The sequence below is a fragment of the Oenanthe melanoleuca genome, chromosome 4 (genome assembly GCF_029582105.1).
Source record: "Oenanthe melanoleuca isolate GR-GAL-2019-014 chromosome 4, OMel1.0, whole genome shotgun sequence".
Taxonomy (NCBI): domain Eukaryota; kingdom Metazoa; phylum Chordata; class Aves; order Passeriformes; family Muscicapidae; genus Oenanthe; species Oenanthe melanoleuca.
The window spans coordinates 16,018,108-16,041,854 of record NC_079337.1 but is presented as its reverse complement, the minus strand read 5'-3'; the positions used below and the strand labels follow the sequence as shown (position 1 = coordinate 16,041,854).

The window sequence follows — 23,747 nt, the reverse complement described above, 5'->3', positions numbered from 1 at the left end:
CAGGGAAGGGCTGCTTGCCCAAGAAACTCACCATGCTTAGCAATAAACATGCTTCATTGCTGTAGTATTATTATTACTATTATTATTGTCATCACTCTTACTGCTTTTCTTTTTAATATTAATAGTAAAGATAATACTGATTTTATGTACATAACACTTGTCCCTGGAGTGCTGGGAAACAACCATTAAAACAACTTCTCCATATAATTACAAACTCCCTCCCCAAACTCAACAAACTCACAGAAGAACAAACAGAAAGGAATAATAACAATAAACTGGGAACAAGAGCAATTTAAAAACACCCCAGGGGGAAAAAAATATGAATTTGTAGCTTTTCTAGTAAAGTCCAAGAGAAGAAGTGAGCTGAATTTTAAAGGCTGGGTACACTCCAGCCTGTTTGGGATGCCAGATTTCAGGTGCTACTGCAGAGCCAATGGATCAGGGAAAACTTGATCAGCACTGGCATCCTTCCCATGGCAGTGCCAACTGCTCCCTCAGGGCAGGCACATCCAGAGCTTGTACACCAGCAAGTACAAAAAAAGCAACTTGCCTTTGCTGGAGACTGGAACTTGTAAATTACTGCACTCTTACAGCAACCAGAATAATATGGGAAAAGGAACAATAGTGGTAGCCTGTCCCAGTGCCATAAGCTTTTCCTTGCTATCACCTGACCGCTGTGTGGCAAACAAGGAGCAGCATAACCTGGCTTACACAGCTGGTATATGGAGTTCCAGGGTTAAATATGATACAGGGCACACCAGGATTTTGTGTGTAGGTCTCAGCATTAATGCCTGGTCTCTTAATCACAGAAAACTGCAAGAAGAGAAAATCTTCTCTTTACCCTGTCCAGCACTGTGCAAAACTCCTTGACTGAGGATAAAACAGCTTTGATGTGCCTGCTAACCACTGAATCACAGCATGGTGAAGGTTGGAAAGGACCACCAGTGGAGGTCTGGTCTGACCTCTCTGCCCAGGTCCAACTGGACTCTGTGCCACTGATCATGACCCTCCGGGATCTGCTGGTCCCAGAAAATCCCTAGAGAGATCTTTCCAGCACAATGAAAGCAATAGAGTCTCTAAAACGTGCAACATACATCTGAGACCACGAGTGTATCGACAGCAGTCATCTCTTGCTTCCCAGTGATCTTCCCAAATACTTGGGCAACCAGAAGAGCCCATGAGGAATACCAGATACCAGTCCAAGAGACAATTCCCTGACAGCATCAGCCAAAAACTCCTTTCCCAATGCACATGGCTCTCCAGACTGGTGCTACATGGCACAGCATGCAAGACACTGAGGTTTGTTACCACTAACCTATACTTGCTTCACACAATAAGCTGACACACAGATTATATTCAGCACAGGAACAACTTATGGAGTAATTGAAAAAAATAAAACACCACACTTCAGTGACAGGGTTTCTATACTAAGTATGTTTTACACTTATGATTTAGGTATGAACCCAACCCAAAGCCCAGCAAAAGGCTTTGGAATAAAGACCTGGTTTTGCCCCAGAGGGGCCAAGAGCAGTAAGAGGAGAGTGCTGATGGGGATTTGTGCAGGAGGAGTTACAGGAGCACTGGTAGCAACCACAGAAGGGTGAGCAGGCAGCCCTGATATTATCCAGGCTGGGAAAATCAATGAGCAGCTCTGGCAGTGCCTGTACACCAGGGCTGAGCTAATAAAAACAAATCCCAGGGAATGTCAGTGTATGACAGAATGGCTCTCCCTGAGATGAACAGCCATTTCCTCCCTTATTAAAAACATCAGTAGAAGAAAACAGCAGCCAAACCAAGCTGCCAGCAGCAAAGGACACATTCCTTTGCCTAATCTGTCCCTCCAGCAATGGAAGAAGTAATATCTTTGGGGGTGTAAGAATAAGCAAGCTGTAAATAAAAACAGAATGTCATCAACTAGCTCAAATATGATCACTTGGTGCCTGGTGGGAGCTGGCAGAGTGCTGGGCTGGGCAGAGACCCAAGTGGGACAGGTTTGAACTTCTGTGCATTGCTGATGCTGTTTCTTGGATTTGTAGCTCTTTGGGGCCATGCAGGGTCTCTCTGCCCTTCTTACCCCTATCTCTGGGGGTGACAGGGTTTACTGCTATGACCTGGCTGTAATGCTTTGTGGCTATGTGAAAAGGGCTACTGAAGAGGCAGATGGTTTTGTAGATGTGTCAAAAGCACCAGCTGGGGTACATGGACTGGGAGGAAACCCCAAGGATTCCTGAAGTGCATCTGAGCTGGCAAAAGGCATCACCTGCTGTGGTTATGAAGGCATGAGAGGCTTTAAGGGAGCTTTTCCCTTTCTGTGGCCAAGAGGAATATGAGCTGGGGGATCCCTTTGCTTTAGCATCCATCTTCTCCATCTTCCCTAAGCGGGGTAGGCAGCTGTGCTCCACAGAGAATACAGCACCCATGGACCTGGTATGCATCCCCTCTGGGCTCTGCAAAGGTGATGCCATCATTGGCACCATCAGGTCCTAACCCAGGAATAAAGAGAGCAAAATTCCCACCTGAAGCCCCTGTGCAACATTACTGTCTTCTGACTTTGACCATTCACCTGAAGACTGAGATCCCTGAGCATTCCTACAAGGTGGTTTAGTCACCTTTTCTCTTCCTGTCTTAGTCCACGAAGCTGCCTTCCTATTCTGTGTGGGTAACACAGACGAGAGGTTCCACCTCTTTTCCCCCCAAAAATGCAATGGCCTTCCAGCAACTGCCAGAAGCAAGAGTCATTCTAAGTCCTAGAAACTCCCCTGGCCAGAACAAAACTGTATGGGGGCAGGTGTACACAGAGAAATGGGTACAGACCTCACCTCACCATGTGTCACAGACATACTGCACATACAGCATGTGGCAAGAGCCCACTATTGCCACTGTGATCACCAACCACACTGCAACTGAGAGACAGCTGAGGTGAGGTTTGGTGGTGTCTTAGGAATAGCAATTGCATCCATCATCCCGCTCTCAATGATGGCTGGATTTAGGCAGCTCTGATTACTCACGTGGCGTCCAACCCAAGAAATGAGCTACAGCAATTGTGCCAAACCCAGTGTAGCCATCCACCCAGCCAAGCTGCCAGAAATGTGAGTTTCTACAAAAAGTTTCTTGCCAGTGTGAGCTATATGACTTGCACATGAAGTTTAGAACACAGGATCAGCCTGCAATAACTCCAGCTTGCTCCTGTACTGCTTTAGGCAATGAACTGCTACATTCCACCACTACATTCCACCTAGACTCCATATAATTTTATTCCTTTCTCTCCTTAGCTTGCCTTATGCTTCCACTACTCAAATAATTAGCACAGTGTAACATGTTTGTGGTAAAGAAAAACACCTGAAACTGTCGTATGAATTCCAACAGTCAAAACACCTTTCTTCTTTTCCTCCTTTCTATCTGTATTTAAAAAAGAAGAGTAATATCTGGCACTCACTACATACTGATAAGCAACATTTATCTACCCGGGGGGTACCTTTGCTTACTCTGGTTTGGGTGGTTTTTTAAATTGCATTTTCCCACCAGCTCTGAACTTGTTTTCTGGCTGCATAGTTTTCCCATGATACATTTAAGATGCATCTGCTATAATTAGTATGATGTAAAGCACAAGCTTAAGAAAAACAACTTGTAAATTTTGAATAATTCTACAGCAATTACACAGGTAGGATGGCTTATTTAACAATGGGCTTTGTTCCACAGCATGGGAGCCATCACATTTTTATAGACAGTGGCTGGAGGGGGACCTGCAGGTGAGGGTCCACTGCTCTTCCCAGCAGTCATGTATCCTGCTCATGTGCACGGCCAACTCTTGGTCTTGAACACTGTTATTTTACCCCAGTGTGTGAATAAGAAACTCTGAGCCCAAATTATTTTAACAGGCAGAAAGCATCTTCAAATTAAATCCTCCTCTTAATCAGGTACTACTGTCCTAGTCAGACCAGAATTGATCCCAGCAACTTCTACTCTTCAAGCACACCAATAAATCCCTGCTGCATGGTCAGCTGGTGGCATTTTCTGTCCCTTTGGACAAAGACATATTGCTTTTTCATGCTGGAGAGCCAGATGGCTATCAATTACCTCTCCTCAGCAGTGCTACCTTCCAGTTCCACCTTGCCACATACTCTGCTAATAATTAAACCGTAGCCCAGAACTCACAGAGCAGCCACTGAGATCCCCTCTGGAGAACACGCCCTTGTGCCATGTTACCAGGCAGGGAGATCATTCACCAGCAGTCACAGGAGAAAACTGTTTCTGTTGCACAACTCTCAGAATATTGTTAATTGTGTGTACAATAATTCCTTTTTAGAGATCCTGGTCATTGTCAGAACACTGGTCTAAGAGGTCTTGCAGAAGCACACATCATTTCCCCAAGGATCATTCCACCTCCAAGAACACTTGGAATGACTGAGGAATGCCTTTTTGAACCAGCCTCAAGATAAAAAAATGGTTCAAAAGCATATCTATGAGCAGTGAGCATGAATCAATGAACGACAACAACCCCCATTTGTTGTTAAACCTCCACGTTTCCAAACCAGCAGGTATTGTGCTGTCAAGACTTTAAAATCAACTCATTACAACAGCATAAAGAATGTCATACAAGCCACCCTCTATGCCAAGAGCCACATGGCCAGGTCCACCACAGAGTGAGACAGTGCCACCAGGAGAGCAAGGTGACAAGCAGCTGCTGGGACAGTTGCAAATGTTTGCATATTTATATCTGAAATATGTGTTTGTGCTATGTGGGAGGAAACCCTGCCCTGCCTTTGCCCTCAGGCCAGGATGATCACTGAAGTGGACATGCCAGGAAGCTGTCCAGTTGTATCAGAGTCAACAAAGTGCAGCCAATTTGGCTCTTGCAGCAGTGGTACTTTGGCTGCAGCCAAATCATAAAACATGACCTGAAAGTTTTGAGGGCACTTGTTAACAGCCAGAAACAGCCACTAGCTAATAGCACACTGGCTTGGTACTCAGGAAGCCTCCAGCTGCAGCTCTTTCCAACCTGCTGGATGAACATGGGCGAGGAAGGGTCTTACATACTCTTCCTGCAAGATGAGATAACAGCAGCTCTACTTGTCTCACGAAGTTTGGATGGCAAGTGCAGACAAGGCTGACCTATTTGCAGATTGGGAAGAGGCTTGTTGAGCACTGGGCTGTATCTGCAGTAGGGATCACCCCCATTCACACCAGTGGAGTGGATCACTATCTGCATTTCCCAGCTGCAGCCTCAGACTTCAGCGACTCAGGCGTATCTGTTAATTCCAGGTGGGTGATAATGAGCCAAACACACATTTCTTATGAAAATTCAAGCAGTTGTAGGAAACTGGCAAAACCAGACCTGGACTGCAGAATGCCAGTAACTTGTAAATATGTACCCTTTCTTCAGGCATCTCCCAGGAAAATGCCACAAACATTTAATGGCATGTTTCCCGGACTAGGACTGATTTCTGCAGAATAAAGTCGTTACCACAACTTGCAGGAGCAACAGATATATCCTGCCCCTCTCAGCTGGATCCAGCTGCTGTGGGAAATGTGCTCCTGGACTCCTATTTCATTTATCTGCAGAGCTTTTGTCATGCATGATGCTTATTTAATATATATATTATAGCTCTTCACATTCCTCTTCAGATTAAATGGAACAAAGATACACAAAGCAGTGACACTGAAAGACTACTTGAGAAGAAGTAGTTTTAAAACCATAATAGCTTTTGTGGTTATGCAGATCATGGAAGTTCTGCCTGCATGGAAGATGCCAGTTCCATATCTAGCTAAGAGCCCTGGATTTTGCTGCTGTGCCAGGCACATGGAACGGAGACACCACAATGAAGAAAATGACTAGCCCAGAATCTTTTGGGCATCAGGACCTTCTGTTCTTTCTCCAGCAGTTTAGGCTGTTCTCAACCAAAGACAGCCAAGGCAGCTCAGGAAATGGAGGACCATCTCAACCATCCTCCTGCCCTTGAGTAAAATCCCAAATGTGTGCTTTGCTCCCAAAACCACTGCTACCATAAGGAACATCTACTTTCAGTATTAATTGCTTTTGCTGCAATGGGGTTAGTCATGTGGAAAGCCAGATTTACACCATGGACATAAATGCAGGCAAGGGAACCAGCTGTTCAGGTACTGGCCTCAAGTGGATGCCCAGCCTACACAGGATGGTATTGGATGGCATTCTCTCTCATGTGTCACATTCTGCATCTCTCTGTCACACAGTGAGATGCAGACAATGCATCTTCCCCCCTAGCTGGAAGGAGGAGAACACTAGGCTCCACACATGCACCTCACACCAGTGCATTGGTGTGACTGTTTCCTGTTCCACCACAGAGCAGAAGGAAGACTTACACCAGCTGGTTTCTACTTTCACAGTCACTGTCATGCAGCAACTTCCCTGCCCAGCTCCATTAGTGGTAACAAAATAGTGACACACACTGACCACTTTTCCTGCCCAGTGCATTGGCAGCCTGGGGATCTGCAGTGCCTACCTTAACTTCCACATGTGCCATCAGGACTGCAAAGTTGGTGAGGTGGTTGCAGGAGCACGTGGTGTGTGTCTTGTTGGTTGTCAGGAGGCGACAGCCCTGGGTGGACCAATACCCTGTCATGGTACGCTTCGTGTAGCTCCAGAATGAACAGTTTGGGTTAAAATTTTCCTCTGACTGCTGCAGGGAAGAAATTATTAAATGCAGTAACAATGATAGGCTCTCAGAGATTTCTAAATGCTATTGAGACTCTTTGTAACTCTCACCCTTTAATTTTAGATAAATAATCAGCAGTGGTTTATACATCAAGTATTACTTGCCAATACAGAGAAAGTTAGATTGTTGCTGCAGTCTTTGCTAATGCAAACTTAGTTCTTTGTTCTTGATTAATTTCAGACATTGACTAAATCCAGCTCTTCAAAACCAGACTGCTTCATTTGCATTGCAGAGTAGAGAAATTAATTGCTTTAAGCAATCAACTTTTGCAATGACTGAGCTTGGCTAATAGGAGGACTAGCTGTCCTCTTCCACTGTAATTCCACTTTCCTCTAACATCCCCTGCCACCATGATAAAATAATATTATGGTCTATTCTAATTTATTGGTAGTTTTTAATTACAGAATGATGCGTGTCAGCAACCAAGCAATGGGCATCAGCTTGAAGGAGACACTTTCTTTACTTCTATTAATGCAATGTAAAAGAGACCTTCTCCATAAATAACACAAAGTGCAAAGGAACAAAAGTATAATTCAAAATCTAATCAAGGATTGCTGGGGGCCTCACAGCAGGCAACTTTTGCATCATTTAATTTCAGAAACAGAAAGGAAAAAAAAGAGAAGTGCTTTCTGAACTCACACACCTTGATGTGCTTGACAGTAAACACCACAGGATCAGCCAGGTAAACCTTATTGCTGAACTCTTTATTTATTGCTGCTGTGATGACAGGGGAGTTGACAATGACCGAGTGATTGGTTGACATCGCTTCCGTTCCCAACTTCATGCTGGCGTTCTCCGTGGAGAGATAGGTGCCCAGGTTGTTGTACAGCACAAAAGCCACCCTGATCTCACCTAGAAGAGAGGTAAGAGGGTAGATAGCCAGGTTGAATCACTGAGGTGGCTTTTTGTGCTTTAGATTGCAAATCTTTTCTCTGAACCAACTTCAAAACTGCTCTGAGGAAATGTGAAAGGACCAGGATGTGGCATATGAAAACCCACCTCTTGCCAACTCCAGTGAGCACCAAGAGCTGTATCAAGCAGTCCTTGGATAAGAAGGGCAGAGCTGCTTATTCCAAAAGAAACTTTTATAAGGAAATACATGAGCAGAAGACAGACAGGGAAGGTGGGCTTATTTTTGGCATCAGTAGGTGTAACTGGCTTCAGAAAAAAAGAGGCCAGGTGGTCCATTTCCCACCTGACATCACTTTATTCTCCTGGATATACCTGGGAAACATGTTTCAAGCTGACATGTTGCACAGATGCAGTATAAATCTATAATTTAGCCTGGTAATAAGTTAAGACTAGCTCAGAAAAGTGCAGGGACAAATCTGGGAAAAGAAATCAAAATCTTTTCAACACAATTCCAATCACACAACAGGTAAAACAAAATTTCAGAAAATTTATTTAAAAATACATTTATTCTCTTCATTTGCCAATCAGATAATCAGAAAAACACCATTAGAGAGCCTGCAGAAAACTGAGTCTACCAGCAACTGTTTTTAACTGAAACCATCCAGTTTGCCTTCTGTTTTGCACATTATTTCACAGCTTATAAATACTTAAGGAATGTGATCAGTTTGCCTTTATATGTATTAGCTGTGGAGAGGCATGTTTTTGCTTCTATATGAATCACCACAGCATCTGAGGAAGGTGAGGCACTGATGACTGCCAAGATTCCTCCCAACCTAAATCCTAATATGATACTTTTATTTGTAGCTTTTTGATGACCTCTGGGCATGTGTCAAGCTGGTGCAAATTGATGGGGCTCTGCTTTGAACAGAACTCCAGTGATACTGTGTTTAGAAATACAAAACTTCCTTTCACTGCTGCCAACAGATAGCAGAGTAAAAGTCCTGCCCTGCTGGAGTTTTGCTACACATCTTGAGTATCTCTAAAAGAAATACTTCTCCTCAAATCCTGCCTGCAAGCAAGCCAAAAGCAAGACCTTCTTTCTGAACTACCAGACCAAACTTTGTCAAATTTTTTTGGAAGTTTTAACACATCTGGTCTGGTAGTAATGCTGTCCTATCACTCCATGTTTTTATTCTGTACACAGAGGAGGGTGAAGCACTGGCATAGATTGCCCAGAGAAGCTGGGGATGCCCTGTCTCTGGAAGTGTTCAAGGCCAGGTTGGATGGGGCTTGAGTAACTCAATTTAGTAGAAGGTGTCCCTGCTCATGGCAAGGGGGCTGGAACCAGATAATCTTAAAAGTCTCTTCCAACCCAAGCCATTCTAGGATTCTGTGTTTTGCCTGCAGTGACCAAAGCCCATAAATGAGTGTTGTCCCTGGCACACAGATTTTAAAGGATCTCAGAAACAGGAGCATATTGGGCCCACCAGTAGAAGCCTGTGAGTTTAAAGTTGGTCTACAGTGAAGCTGTAGAGAACAACAAATGTGTCTGCTCAAACTCCTGATCTGGAAATAAGTGGCATGGCAGGATGAAGACCATTCACATATAACATCACCTAAAATTTATGCTGCATCAGGAGGTTCATAAGTTACAGAAAGGCACTAAAGATTTAGACTCATAACAGCTAATCAACCTTTTATGCCATGCTGGCTCATTAGTAATATTTGCTACCATTGTTTCTTCCCTCTACTTTTTCAGATATTTGTATGGTGCCCTGCTGTGAAGCAGTTACTAAAATGAGCCTCTTATCCCATCTGAAGCCTCCTACTGCAAAACTCAGCAGTTAAAAGCACTCCTCTGGATTCAGCATGGTGCCCCAGAAGCCCCATAATTTAAGGATCTGATGCATTTTTACCATCATAAAATACTTTTGAAGGCTGTGAATCACTTAGCAATATAATACATTCTGAGTCAGCCAACATAGCTTGCAGTCAAGGGCAAATGACACTACTCGTTAATTTAAATATTAACATAGCAATTAATACTTTACTTATGATGGTCAAACACAAAACAATGCCTAAGGCATGACTGCCTCATGACCTGAGGTGCCAGACCTACCATTTCGACCATTTTGCTTCAAGGTATTTGCTGACAGCTGAATGGAGCTCCCATGGCCCATGTTCTGGGGAAACTTCAGATCCTCCAGGTTCCCATCTGTGCTCAGTCTCGCAACTTCCAGCTCTGTGTGCAAGAGAGACAGGCACTAAGAAAAAAATCTCTGCTGAAATAATCTTCAACACGGTATTCCCAGGATACAAAGTGGTGTTCCAGACCAGCTGAGAGGAGGGGAATCAACTTACAATGCTGCATGCTAAAATGTGTTTGGGCTCCTGCTTCTTTTCAAATCTTTGCCCTGAAGAAGTTTCAAATTTAATTTAAAAAAAAGTGCAAATAAATTCTACCCTCTGTGGAAGACAAAAGACAACCAGTTCTTGTAAACAAGAACCTCAGGATATTAAGGACAACGGTTAAAATGAAAATCTGAGAATACTACTTCTTTGCCACTGGCGACTGGTACTTTCTGTAAATGTTATCAGCGCTCAGGATCTGTATTCATGGAAATAGAAAGAAGAGTTGTTCTCATTTTACACATATGCACAGTGGGAGCGCTGGTGCTTTCCATCATGCTTGTTTTTTAATTAAAATCAACAATCAGCTGAATAAAGACACAAATTTGTATGAAATGAAACACAATCGCCTTATGAGGAGCAATCCCCCTGTGAAGCGGTGCTCTCATTGCCCTAGCCCAGATTGTACCCTCAAAGCCGGGAGTAATAAAGGCAGCTCAGGTGCTCGTTTTCCATGGGATTTCAAGGGTAGAGAGTTTCCTTATTCCTCTGAAGTCCTTCAGGCCCCACATCTATCTAACCAATCTCTCCCCAGCTGATCTGGGGACGCCAAGCCCAAGCCGGGCCGCGCAGCCTCCACCCTCCGGCTGGCCGCGGCGGGCAGGGGTGGGATGTGCCCCTTACGGATGTTGTCGGTGCTCTCCCGGACGATGTCTGTCTTCAGCAGGTTGTCAGCCAGCACGAAGGCGCTGTCCTCCACCGTGTCCAGCAGCTTGGTGGCCGCGCGCTGCTGCTCGCTGGCGTTCAGGTCCCGCCACGCGTTCAGAGCCTGCGGCTGCAGCAGGTTGTTCACCGTCTCCACCATGGCCTGCAAGGCAGAGGGATGGAGTGACAAAGGGCTCCAGCAAACCTCAACCACCAAAAACTGCTGACAAACCCTTAGTCCCACCCTCCACACTCATCAGCTTACAGGGGGACGGCAGCATCTCCTTCCCCCACCCATTAGGGCAGCCTGCAATGGAGCAGGACAACTTTTATACCATCAGATGGGACAGGGAGGAGATACTGATTTTATTATAAATGCAGCCTGGGAATGGTGCTTTTCTGCTCCCATAATCATCAGCTCTGGGCTCGCAAAAAGAAGGAATTAGGGCAGGTAGGAGGAAGATGACGGTTAAGGAAAAATGCAGGAAAAACCCACGTGCAGCACCACAACTCAAGAGTACGGCTGGGGCACTCAAGGAAGGTGTTTAGTATCTGCAAAGGCTACACTCCCTAAAACATCTCCCACCACATAACCTCTGGCAGGCAGCCATGAAGACACAGAGATAGCTGAGTTACACCACTTCATCCAGAGCAGCAGCAGGTGCCCGTAGAGATTTAGATAAGACTCCACATTTCAAATCACTGCATTCAGGAGGGAGTCAGCCCTGCAGAAACTGCTTCAGTCCCTCCTACAGTGCACCTTCTGCACTGGGCTGCCACACACAAAGAGCTCCCCCATGGATAACTTCCCACAGGTTAATCTGGATGCACACACAGGATCACACAAAACTGTACTGGTCTCATGCACTGCAAAATTACTGCAGTAGAATTTACCAAACTGAAGGCTTTTCCCAACCTAAACCCTCCGCTTCGTTACTAACCACAGCTGACTCAACCACCTTTCAGCTAACATTTCTTAATGAGATCAGCTGTACCAGTTGATAGAACTGATTGTGCTGAGGAAAAGGATAAAAAATAAGCTACTTTGATCATGCTTTCTTCAGCTGATTAGGGTCTAGTCACCAGGCAGGCCTACCCCACAGAGAAACACCTCCACTGCCAGCTATATGCTGACTGCAGAAACCAACCTCCCCTTCAAGATGAAATTGCTGTTTGAAAAAATTTTCTGTATGCTGAGCACGTAGGCATCAAACCCACAGCTCTGCTCTGCAAGCTGATGACAGTCCCATGGGACTTCAACATTTTCCAAGCCTAAAGTGTGCCCCATGGGCTCACTGTCACGGGAATACTTGAGTATTTACTCCTGAAACTGTTGCTTGGGTGGAAAGAAGCTGTGGCGTGGCCCATTCTCCAGCAGAGCCCTCGGGAGGAGTGTTACAATGGCAAGGTGTGGTACAGAGAGCACAGAGCATCCTGACTCACTCACCAGTCATGGTCAGGTGCGAATGAGCAGTGGGAGATATGAACACATCAAACTAGAATTTACTGCTGTATCCACATGTCAATTGCAGCAAGGTTTGAGGAGAGGCAAAGACAGCTAGAACTGCCACTGCTGGTGTTTTTAATCCCAGCAAAGACACCTTCCTTGAGTTTGGAAGGGTTCTCACACCATCAGATTTCCTGTTGGGAGACTGCACCATAATTGGGCTGTTCTGACAGCACAAAGCTCCTACTTTCACAGTTATATTTATTCATGGTCAATTAACTCATTTGTTCTTATGCCAAATCTCTCCTATCCCATAAGCAGAATGCCTCACTCATTTGGTTTTAAGTGGAACTTGATAACCATGAAGCAATTTTTTAAACTGATTCTTAAACTGATTTTCCTGAATAGTCTAAAAATTATCTTAACACATTTGCTATGTACATACAACAAACTGGTTGAAATTAGTATTCAAGAAGAAATGGAAAAATCTATAGCATTTAAATCTGATCTTTTTTTCTGAGTTTTGGAATTTGGAGGCCTGATTTCTGCAGCTCTTAATAAAATTCAGTAGTATAATTTGGTAGCTTATCTCTTTACAGGCAAAAAAATAGTAGCATTCTTTTCCAGTGACCAAAAAGCTTTATTATTTTGTGGCGCAGCTTCTACACAACATGGTGTTTTCTTGTAAAGACCTTTTATGCCTGGAAAGCAGAAAATGAAGGTTTTTCTCCCCTTTCAATGTTATCACACAATTTGCCTTACCTCCATTTAGCTCAGCTCCTACCAGTGTTTTAAATTCTCTGCTAAAACAACATCCTGCATACTTTTATCAATATCTGAATGGTGGAAAATGCCTTTTGCAGCACATGCAGCTCCTGGCTCTGGACAGAAAGGTAGTGTCTATTCATCAGAACATGAAACAGATGCTGAAATATTTGTGTTACACTGAAACATCTGCTGCAAAGACATTCCCCCAGAAAAGATATTTATCTAATGCACTCGTTCTTTTGTTTTAAATGTGCACATATGTGTGCATGCAAGTTTGAGAGAGAACACCAGTAAAGCCTAATGCACCGTTTCCTGCACCATGTGCACTCCACATCCAAAGCTGAGCATCCATCCTCTTGAAGTGACTAACCTGAAACCAGCCACTTCACATCACTTTGGGTCTGGGGTCAAACCAAAAAGCTCCAGGAAGATTTCCAAGGACTTTGGGTAACGTCCTTATCGCGTATCTGAAGAAAGCTGGTAGACTGTCTTTGTTGGCATTACATCCGAGATTAATTTAGTCCCTAGCTTTTCCCAGAGGGTCATTCCCCTCACCTGTCTCAGTGCATTAATCAAGTGTTCCCCACATTATATTTCTGAGTGCAGCACTTCATTATGGCCGAGTGCTGTGGGCTGAAGCCAAGGAGATGAGGTGCTAATGAAATGTTTGCATTTTGGACAGGAGCTGAGGTAGGTGTTTAAATGAAACAAAACAGCTGTTATAGCAACAGTGCCTAGTGAGACAGAGATGCCAGCTGGGAAAAGCTGGGCAGGGCAGTGGGAGCTGTGGCAAAGCAGGCACACATGACAAGGATAGCCTTTGTGATTTTCATGGGCTTGGCACCTGGTCCAGTGACTTTGCGGTCTGATGAAGCTCCATCATAGAAGAAACAGCTGTGCCAAACCTCCAGGAAAGCCTCTCAGTGACCAGCTGGAGGAGGGTTAGCCCTGAGAGAGGACCTTCAAACTGCAGAAGGCATGGGATAGGTGTGCTTGGGAGCTGATGGCTTGATAGGTTTTAACTGAGATCCCTGGGGATCCTGAAAAAGGTGGGGACTTACAGAGGGAGATAGGAAAGTTCTGAAATAGTTTCATTCCATCCCACTTCTAGCATTTAACATGCAGCCAAGTAGGGAGCCCAGATACTCTCTAGTTTCTCTCCCCATAGAAAGTAGAAGAAACTACCCCAAGGATTATTCCTGTTTTGCCCAAAATCACATGAGATTATACCTATCCATAAAGAACCAAGCATCTATTAAAGAATGCTGCATGACCTCACTTGAAGACCCTGTCCTTGCTTCCCAAGCTAAAGAACTACCCCTCCTGTGGTTTTCTTTTCTTCCTCTGCCTAATCCTTCTTCCAAATGCAGCTCAGCTGAGCTTATTGCAAAATAAAAAATGTGGGGCTTGGAGTCCAAACATACCTCAACGCCATGCACAGCATGGCACCAAACCAATGCTGTGGTTGCTCAGATTTAATGACTAGACAGCACAAGCACACAGATGCACCAGGAGAAGGACAAAAGTAACTCAAATTAGATCAAGAGAAAGCTTTCATAAAGCACAGCTAGCCTTGTTTGTAGGCTGAGATCAAATGAGGGAAGAAGGGAATGGCAGAAGGAAGCAAAGAAGGCTGATTTTATGTGCTGAGATACACAGCACAGCTTCATGGTCTCTGTGATGTCAGGGTATCTACACATGCAAAGCCAAACCCTCTAATTACCAGCCTGTAAAGAACAACCATCCTGGGTCACAGAATATTAGACACAGTGGACCTTTCATGTCCCCAGCAGTGACTACAATTGGACATTGAGAGAAGAGCAAGATCCTGCTGAGCACAAAAAACAAATCCCATGATGGTGATGCCTTTCATTATGTGGTTATATAGAGCCACAGATTGTACGTTCAATGCAAATAAATGTTAATAAATTGCAGAGGGAGGTTTTTCCCAAATAAGGGCATGTGGTCATGGTTTCTCAGTTCCATCCTGAGGTTACAAAAAAGAAACAAAATGTAAACCTTCCTTCTTAGACACTTACAAATTGGCATTAAAAGATGCATTGTAAAAAGGAAACTAATTAGAAGCCTTACAGTAATTATGCATTACTAAAAGGCCAGTTGTACATATCCCATTGATTTCCTTTGTGACAGCTGCTACATTTCATTAAACTGAATTTTGCTTGCTCATTCTCCCCCTCTAGAAACGTCTGATGAGAATACTTGGCTATGTGGCACACAGTTTAAACCTAGGTTTGAACTCTGTATATATCCAGTGATACCATATCTATTTATTTTTATCTCTCTGTTCTAACATCCAAGACACCACTCTTCGATAAAATTAGATTTTGCAATGTAAAATCTCTGTTTAACTGAGACTCAACACTGAAAATCACTAGATGTTAGAGGTACTCAGCTCATTGTCAAATTTGGCACCAGGGTGCAATGGGCTGTGGTGCTTAAGTACAGCAACCCTAACCTTGGAGAACCAGAAGCTCTCTTAGAGATAGAATCTCTTTAAACCCTTATTTTTCATGTTGGCCTCTTGCTGAGCAGCTGACTGAACATCAAAAATCTCAACAAACCTACAGCTGGAGAAAATAATGCTTTATGGCAAGTGAATACCAGCAGATCCTGCAGGGAATATTGGTTGAATCCTTCTGTTGAGTAATTTTCAAATATGCAGTTTGTCCTTCCTTACAAAGGAGGACATCCTTAGGAAGAGACTGAACACACAGCACACTTTATTTAGCATGAAACTTACATCAAGGGCCTACCTCATATAGCAGCTTTGGGAGAATAAGGACAGTGGCACAAGACAATAAAGCCCCACTTTTGCAATGGCATCTCTAATTAAACCATCTGAATTTTATAACTTCTAAAGCCTTGTCTCATACTGCTAACACTTCCTTGATCTCACAGGAATATCTCATGCAGTGCACTTTCAAAAATTAGGATATAAGGAGCCATAAGGCTTTGTATAGCTAGGCCAAAATCATGGCTAGTGCATGAAGCAAGAAGTGGTACTCCTGTGCCAACGGTGTTTGCCAGCACAGACTCATCCATAGAGATTTGCTCTCCCTTCCTGAGAACAGCAGTGCACAGCCTGCAGAGTGCAATCACACAGGCACAGCCTCAGGCCATGCTCGTGGCCTGAGCTCTCCCCACACTGCTTCCCAAACAAATGCCTTATCTTCATTTAAAAACACAAACACCTAACTAGCCCACTTTTAATAACAGCTTGAGGTTTTATGGCAAATCAGCAGAGTTAAAAAAACACAAAACCCTTTTCAGGTCCAAACTTCACAGTGCAAACGAAAAACCCATCAGAGAGCGGATGCACTGAAATGTTGATATATAATGATCACAATGTTATGCTCTTTTTTCCCCTTTTCCACCTGGAAAGCAGTGGTACTTGGATAAAGCCTTACTTGTATCCTTGCTCAAGAATGGCTGGTTTTGCTCTGTATTCATATTAAGCACCTAGTGCTAAAACAAACCTGTTCCTCAAGCTATCAATATTTGCAAGCCTCCAAACTAATTGAGTTAAAGGCACAATCAATGCCATTGACGACAAGTTCTGCTGGAAGTTGTTTGATTCTTGCCTCTGGCCAGAAAAAACACCAGTGCAAGAGAAACTCCCATTAACTTTGAATGTACCTGGTACAGTAGGAAGAGAGGACCACTACAGAAGTATGGATGTGGAAACACAAATACTTCAGTAAAGGTTACTGCATTGAAAGAGACCAGCTCAGGAAATGACATGTCTTTTTGGAGTGGCAAATGAACAGCACCTCAATCCCACTACACAGGGTCATCAGTCAAATGATTACATTCATCTGCTGTGTGGGACTTCAGGACAAAAAGAGATGCACATGTCATTTCTTCAGCTTCCTAAACAAGGAAAATGTCATTTGGCTACATGATGGCATTAAATTCTACTTCTTAGACAAAAAGTGCCTTCAAATCTGTCTGACAAGGCACTTCACTCTTGGATGATTTTTTTTCCTTGCCATTTATTTTTTTAATTCAAAATTAAAATCTATCTCTGGTCGAAGCACCAGTAAGCACAATGGAGACAATTTCTTACAGGGAAGCCTGGCCACTGTCTAATGATTTTTTAAAAAGCAACACGGTCATTACAAAACTGTTGTAGCATTCAATGGAATGGACAAATATATTTAGACTGAAAAGAGCTCAGCCACAGTGAGTGCTTGAAAATAAATAAAATCATTCTAATATCTGCTGCTAATCTTTGCTTCTGCTTTTAAAAGCAAGCCAGAAGCACTAGCCTACATCTGGTACCAGAGTGCTGATTGGCACAGATGGTATCAGTTTTGGTGAAGAGACAAAGCCTACTACTCATGGCAAAGGCAAGAAGAGGACTTCCCATGACCATGCACAGGCATTTCTAAAACTGTTCCACAGATTGAGAGCAAAGGCTCCCAGGAGAGAGCGTGCAAACCTCTCTTCAACTATACAGCAAATGTTTATGCTGTGGCTACAGGAACTGTACTGACTCAGAAATGGCCTGAATTCCAGCAGTGCTGAGAACTCACTCTAGTGAGAAGAAAGGCACTGACCTTTATTAAAATTAGGCCATCTACAAAATGCTTAACCATGGAATTAATGGTCTTTTACTAGGTATGCAAGGTTTGCAATCTTGGCCTTGAACTACCAATAATCTCCTAATGGGAACACGCAAAAAATAATAGGTGATATGAGAAAAAGAACAAGGTTACAAATTACAGGTTATGGTTTTGCTTTACTTACTATACAAGGAAGAATATTTTAAGGTCAGAAGGCATCCGTAGGACTGAAATAAAAGGAATTGATTGGGAAGAAGGAAATAACATACGATCTATTTCATCTAATGAGATCTTCCCTGCAGAATAAGCTGAGAGCTGCATTTATGAATCATCTGTATTTGCTGCCCTACTGTTTGGGATTTGAAACCATACAAGCAACTGCTACAGTAATTACACTGGGGAAGTGAACAAGGCTGTAGCAAGAAAGGAAAATGGGCCACACATCAGAAATGCCTCTGACAGAATATCCACAGCCTTCAAGGAAACTCCTGGGGAGTCTGTGAGACTCATCCTTTACTCCAGCAGTTCAAATCAAAGGGACATCTCCCGCTGCCCCCATGGCAATTTATATCCAGACTTTTTACCAGTGACACCAGATACCAGGACTGACTCAGACTCAAGCAGGGCAACACAGAAACCACTAGATTTATTTTTTCTCAGTTTTGCCACGTGAGAACCTAACCATAGGCATAGCTGACTTGTAGGTGGATGAACATGGGGTCACCTTCCTTTTTAACATTTATGCAATGGATTTTGGAGTCTGGTCACAAACCCAAGGCTGCTGCTTTGATCCTCCTCTCCCTTAACAACGGGCTCACCATAGCAGAAACATGCAGGGTGAGGATTTCTAGTTTCACTCTTGCTGACACAAATCAAGTGCAGGTTTCTCAAGCTGTGAAGTATATTAAGTTCACAGAGTTTCAACAAAGGGCTACCAAACCACAGAACCTCACTGCAAGTCACACTTCTTTCAGATGTCCTTTTAATTATATTAAATGAAAGTTTTAGGCACTTTGATGCTGATGGGCAAACATCTCGATCTCTTGAAAAAGCAGCTAAAAGTACTCCCTGTAGCTATAGTTAATATACAGCATTGTATGCTCACTGCTTGCCAATTTATTCCAGCCACTTTAACAACGATACCTCGCCTGACAGGCTGTGCAGAATAGCATCAGGAGTCAAGCAATGCACAAATAATCAGAGAACTCTCAGAGTTGTTTGACACACATTGCAGAGCTCTTTGTCATACAGCCAATTAAGTCACCAAACAAGGAACTTGAAAACCTTCATTAATTTGCCTCTTTTTTGTATAAATGGAGGTTAGAGTCTTTCTTGTCACAGGGGCAACAAGAACACAAGCAAACACGGCATAATTCAATTTGTGCTCCCTCTCAGAGCTGCAAGTTTCTTTCGTTTAGTCTTTATGGAAGTTGGGACCAATCATGCAAGCAAGAGAGAAGTAGGACAAACAGAATTAATCCACTTTAAATAGTACTGGCTAAGTCCCAGATGCACCTTTTATCTGATGAGAACTACTAGGTTAGCAAAGGGAAAAAAAAAAAAAGAAAATTTCTGCTCAGGTCTAAACTTAATGCCTTGAATTCTCTGAGGAAAGCCTTTCATTTTTTTGCTTAGTGCAGCAATTCAAACAGCCCATGTTTCAAACAAGTGTTCAGAAAACTTCCATGAGAATCAGAAGGACAATTCTGCAACCACCTGCCATTGCCTGCCATCATGTCAGCACTGGCTTCATGCGTGGCTCTGATGACACCTGCACCCAGAAGCTCTTGTAATTACGAAGGAGCAGGTGGCACCTTCATAATCTTTGCCATTTGCTATCCAGACCAGTGCAGAGTTACAAAATAGGGCAAGCTGATTTACAGGGCAGCTCAGAGGACGCAGGAACCAAAAGCAGCAAACTCCATTAGATGAGGAAGATGCTGCAAAAGCAACCTTCTTGCTGCCTCCTTCCACCCTTTCCCCAAACTGCCATTCACACTATCTGTTGTATTCCAACTTTAAAACCACTCATGCTGACTTTATAAAATAAACCAAAAGAATGGGAACCCTGTGAAGCTTTTGTCTTCCAAGATTGTCATCCCAACACAGCATGCAATTTCACATGGGAAGGGGCCTCTGGTATGGCACTGCAGGGAAATTCATTGGCCTCCTGATGCCCCAGAGCTGCAGGCCACAAATCCAAGTGAAGCAAGCAGGTGAGCTCAGACTTTGCAATTAGATGCATGTACATGATAAAAAGACTGCAAGCACTGGTGTGCTATGAACCTTTAATAAAATCTGTGTTTCCAGCTACTAAATCAGCAAAATTCTCTAATTTTTTCCCCATGTTTAAGTTTTCTGTTTTAATACAGCCTCACTTACTACATTATGTACTTAGCCTTGTTTTTTTTTTCCTTTACTACCCCATCTCTATTCCTAGAAACAGAAGAATTGCATCCATGGCATTTTAAGTTGGGGAGCTGAGAAACACTGAGCACAAGACACTTGCTAAGGAGCATGGAAGAAATCTGTGACACCAAACCCAGTTTCCCAATCCCCAAAAGGCCCAAAAGGCAAGTGATTTCTGTTTTCTACAACTCCAGTACTTCAGTTTAGGACAACTTTTGGAAATTGAACAAACATAAATTCTGAAGAAATTAAAGAAAATTCATACCAGCTTACATCACAGACCAGCACTCAAACCAAGCTTTGCTATTAATCAACTGTGTCACCCATTGTGACATGATGACTTTTCCATCCCTTTCCCAAACAGAGTGCAAGAACTCCAGAAAGGTGGGCAGGAGATGTAGATCTCTGCTCTCTAAAAGGCTCCCCTCTTTGCTAACAGAGCACCTTGCTGAGGCCACTCTGCCACCTTTATATACACCTTGGTCAGCTCACTCTCAGCTCACTATTAATTAGTATCACAAATTAAAACCCACTTAGCAGTTTCTTAATTATCACCATGACTGAATAATCTTCCAGCAACTGTCCAAGCATTATATTAATATGTATTCATCATGCCGCCTGCTGGGTTGGTTCTTGCAGGATTTTTGGGACAAAAAAAAAGATCATTTACCACATCTGAAAACAAAGCAGCAGCATTTGTAACCTCTATCTCATGTAAATAAAATCCCTGAGCTTTTAACTCAACAAATACTGTGAAAGTGAACAAATTAAATCCAAGTTTGTTTTAAAAGTACCCAAAGAGATGAGGTGATAATCTGATAATGCATTCCCAGTTTTATGTTTGAATAACTTGCAAAATTTCTCCATCCACTTTGTATATTTATTTATAGTAATTTATTTTGGGCTTAAGAGGACTTTATACACCAATTGGTACAGGAGTTCTGTCATGGCTACTTAAATTGGCTAGCCCAAAGAAAACAGTAAGACTAATTTTAGCAATTATTATCTTCTCAGGTCACCCTCCTCCTTCCAAAAAAATGTCTTTCCTCAATAGCACTTTTGATATTCACAATTCCTGGACATCTCTTATATAAGCTTCATACTGCACCTTTGTCTAGGGAGCAGAGAAGTAAAGCTACACTTCCAGCCCCCTGAGCCAAATTCAGCCAGGGATGCTCTTCACAATAATGGCATCAGCATGAGGAGATCATGTCAGCAAAGCAGAACACTCTGTTTCTCTGCCATCAATGCCATATGTCCCAGTGACTTTCCATGTTCCACTGACTTTACAAAGCCCAGGGTGTCACTGCTTAAGATCTGTTGAAAAATCTCTGCTGAATTCCCTTGGCCAGCCCAGACATTTCTCTTCCTGGTAAAGGATGAGTAGCCTATAACAGGACTACCTGCAGTCACATCTTGCTGCTATTACAGATAACCTCTCCCTCACTAGATTTTTTGATGACTTTAGCCACACAATTTTCCAAATGGAAGCCTACTGTATGAAAATATGTCGAGATACATTAATTTACCTTCATATAGTACAAAGCAGAGCTGGAAAGGTTCAATTAGGTCATCTAATTCATTCTTCAAGCCCTCTTTTACAGGACTGTCCTCTTCAATACATGTACCAGATTTGTCCATATCCATACTTAACAGCTCAAGCAATGAGCTTTCATGAGTTTTCATCTACTGAAGAAGCAGATTAATCTTTCAACATGCAAGCAACCTTTCCAAGTGAAAGGAAAGGAGTCCTTGAAATTAAGGGTAAGCTGAAGTTTTTGCAGAGTATCCAGGCTTTATTCTACCAAGGCCAAGCTTTCTGTAGGGTATATTAAACTCACCAATGGCTGCTGTTTGAAAAAAGACAGAAGAGCAGGAGTGCGCATCGACTCTGGAGAATGCAGCCCGGGGAAAGGACAGCTGTGGACCAGGCAGCACCCAATGTACCCAACAGGACTGTGCAGCCCAGAGCCAAAGCAGGCTCACCACGCTCCCAGTGATAGCAGTACAAAGGGTAGCAAGCTTGAGCGTGAGCACCACTCTCTAAACTATCCTAAATTCCTTCAAATGCCTGCTAGTTGCTTTCTCCAGGATCCCAGACAAGGGATGGGTAACTCCATAACTTGTCTTTATCCATTAATGTACATGGAAGGGAAAAGGTTGACTTTCTCTCGTGACATTTCCCAAAGGGAAGACAGCCTATCAGCACAGAGGGGTACTGTGTTATTTGTAACGCTCTAGAAATCCAGACCATCTGATCCCAGTTGCTAAATGAAATATGTGCTTACAAAATAAAGCCAGTACTAACTGCAGGGAGTGGAATTTTGCAGGAAAATGCAGGTACAGATAGCCCCCTCCAGAAACAAAAAGAGTTCATTTATGCACGTTACACATATACATATAAATAACAATCAACCACCCATAAGAACATTATCAACATTCACAAGCACAAGACAGAGATTAGAAGGTAAAACATTCATATTTCTTAAAGAAGCATTAACTCACCTACAGTATACAAACAGGTTTATATAAAAAAAAACAACAACACTGGAGCAAATGCTATAAGGCAAGGTGACAGGATTAGTAAGATAACTCAAGGTCCCACTCCTGAAAAGCCTTTCCAGATCTTTCCAGGATGCTGGGGCTTGACTTTGTTCACATCAAACATAATGTAAGCCTATGAAAGTCAGGCCAGATCTGGGTGAATTTCATGGGATGTTATGTTCATCACCCTATACATTGTTTGCAGAGCTCTCCTCCTTTTATCATCTTTCTTTAAGACACTCTGCATTTCAGTACAATCCTACCTCCTCCCTCATGCCAAGTGTTGCCATTTTGAATTGTTTCAAATTTAAAAGTGTAAAAGGGGAAGAAGGAAAACTAAGGAAATGCAGGTGGCAACAACATAAATAACATGCTGTAAGCAAAATCCAGTTGGTCTGGAGACAGCTCTGTGAGCAGCAATTCTGCATTCTTTACTTGCACATCTCCATACTGTCCTGCTCATTCAGATGGCCAGATGAATCTTGTCAGATCTCTATTGTGGTTTTTTTCCACTTTCTGGTTCCGAGATTTTGTCCCAAATTTTTGTCAAGTCTTGAGAGAAATGGGACAGGTCGGCGAGGTAAAAAAAATGACATTATTATCCTGTAACCTTAACCTTAGAACTTGCTGCCACACAGGTGGTAATAATCAGATTATTCACAGAGACAAGACCCACTTCACAGTCATTCAGTCAAACAACTGGACACATGTACTAAAAACACAAGAAATACCTGGACATAGGCCCTGCAAGAGCGCTCCCTTTTCTGAAGCTGAGTCCATAAAGAGAGCAGATTAAAGACGGAATAGAAAAAACAAGTTAGTGACAGAACAAGGGAAAAAAAAAAGAAGAAAATGCCCGTGAAAAAAACCCTCATTTCTCTTTTAAACAGCTCCTGAAAAACCAAGCAAACTAAAGGAGTGAGCATGAGTTAGGCAGCAGTGGAAAACTGGAAGGACTGGCTCCAGAAATGTGGGTTAGTCCTTTTTCAGTGAAGTGAAGCACAGACTGGCAACTTTGCAAGAGCAGCTGTTAGATGGTAGAAGACACTGAGGTCTAATATACTCCAGAGATGATGTTTTCCTTGCAGCTTGGAGATCACACATGACATTTCCATGTCAAACACGGCTGAAAAGGATGAGGGTGATGGTTATTTGCATGGGAGGAGCATGGGCTCTGCAGTCAGACAGTGCTGATGCCACAGTGAAACAGAACCAAGCTTTAAATAAGCAGGGAGCAAGACTTGTGCAGGACTGCATCCTGACACAGCCTGGACCTATATGGACCCATCCTGACAGACCTGGGGCTTGGCAGGCAGTCTGCAGCAGTGAGCTGGAATTGGGGAGCTCTGCACCTCTGCAAAGAAAGCTGACAAAACTAGGCTGCTCAGAGCCACT

The 23,747-nt window shown here is 43.2% G+C and overlaps 1 protein-coding gene across 7 annotated transcripts in view; it reads right to left on the bottom strand.

Moving 5' to 3' along the window:
• Positions 1 to 23,747, bottom strand: part of ADGRL3 (adhesion G protein-coupled receptor L3) — a 480,889-nt gene that overhangs the window by 66,300 nt on the left and 390,842 nt on the right. For 3 of the 7 annotated variants that reach the window (XM_056489462.1, XM_056489464.1, XM_056489457.1), the window contains exons 11-15: positions 23,084 to 23,122; positions 10,578 to 10,761; positions 9,664 to 9,786; positions 7,336 to 7,544; positions 6,480 to 6,656 (exon numbers count right to left, since the gene is read on the bottom strand). In XM_056489462.1, the coding sequence (XP_056345437.1) occupies positions 6,480 to 6,656; positions 7,336 to 7,544; positions 9,664 to 9,786; positions 10,578 to 10,761; positions 23,084 to 23,122 (732 nt within the window). The remainder of the gene's footprint in view (positions 1 to 6,479; positions 6,657 to 7,335; positions 7,545 to 9,663; positions 9,787 to 10,577; positions 10,762 to 23,083; positions 23,123 to 23,747) is intronic. The other 4 variants (XM_056489463.1, XM_056489459.1, XM_056489458.1 and 1 more) reach the window with 3 other exon arrangements.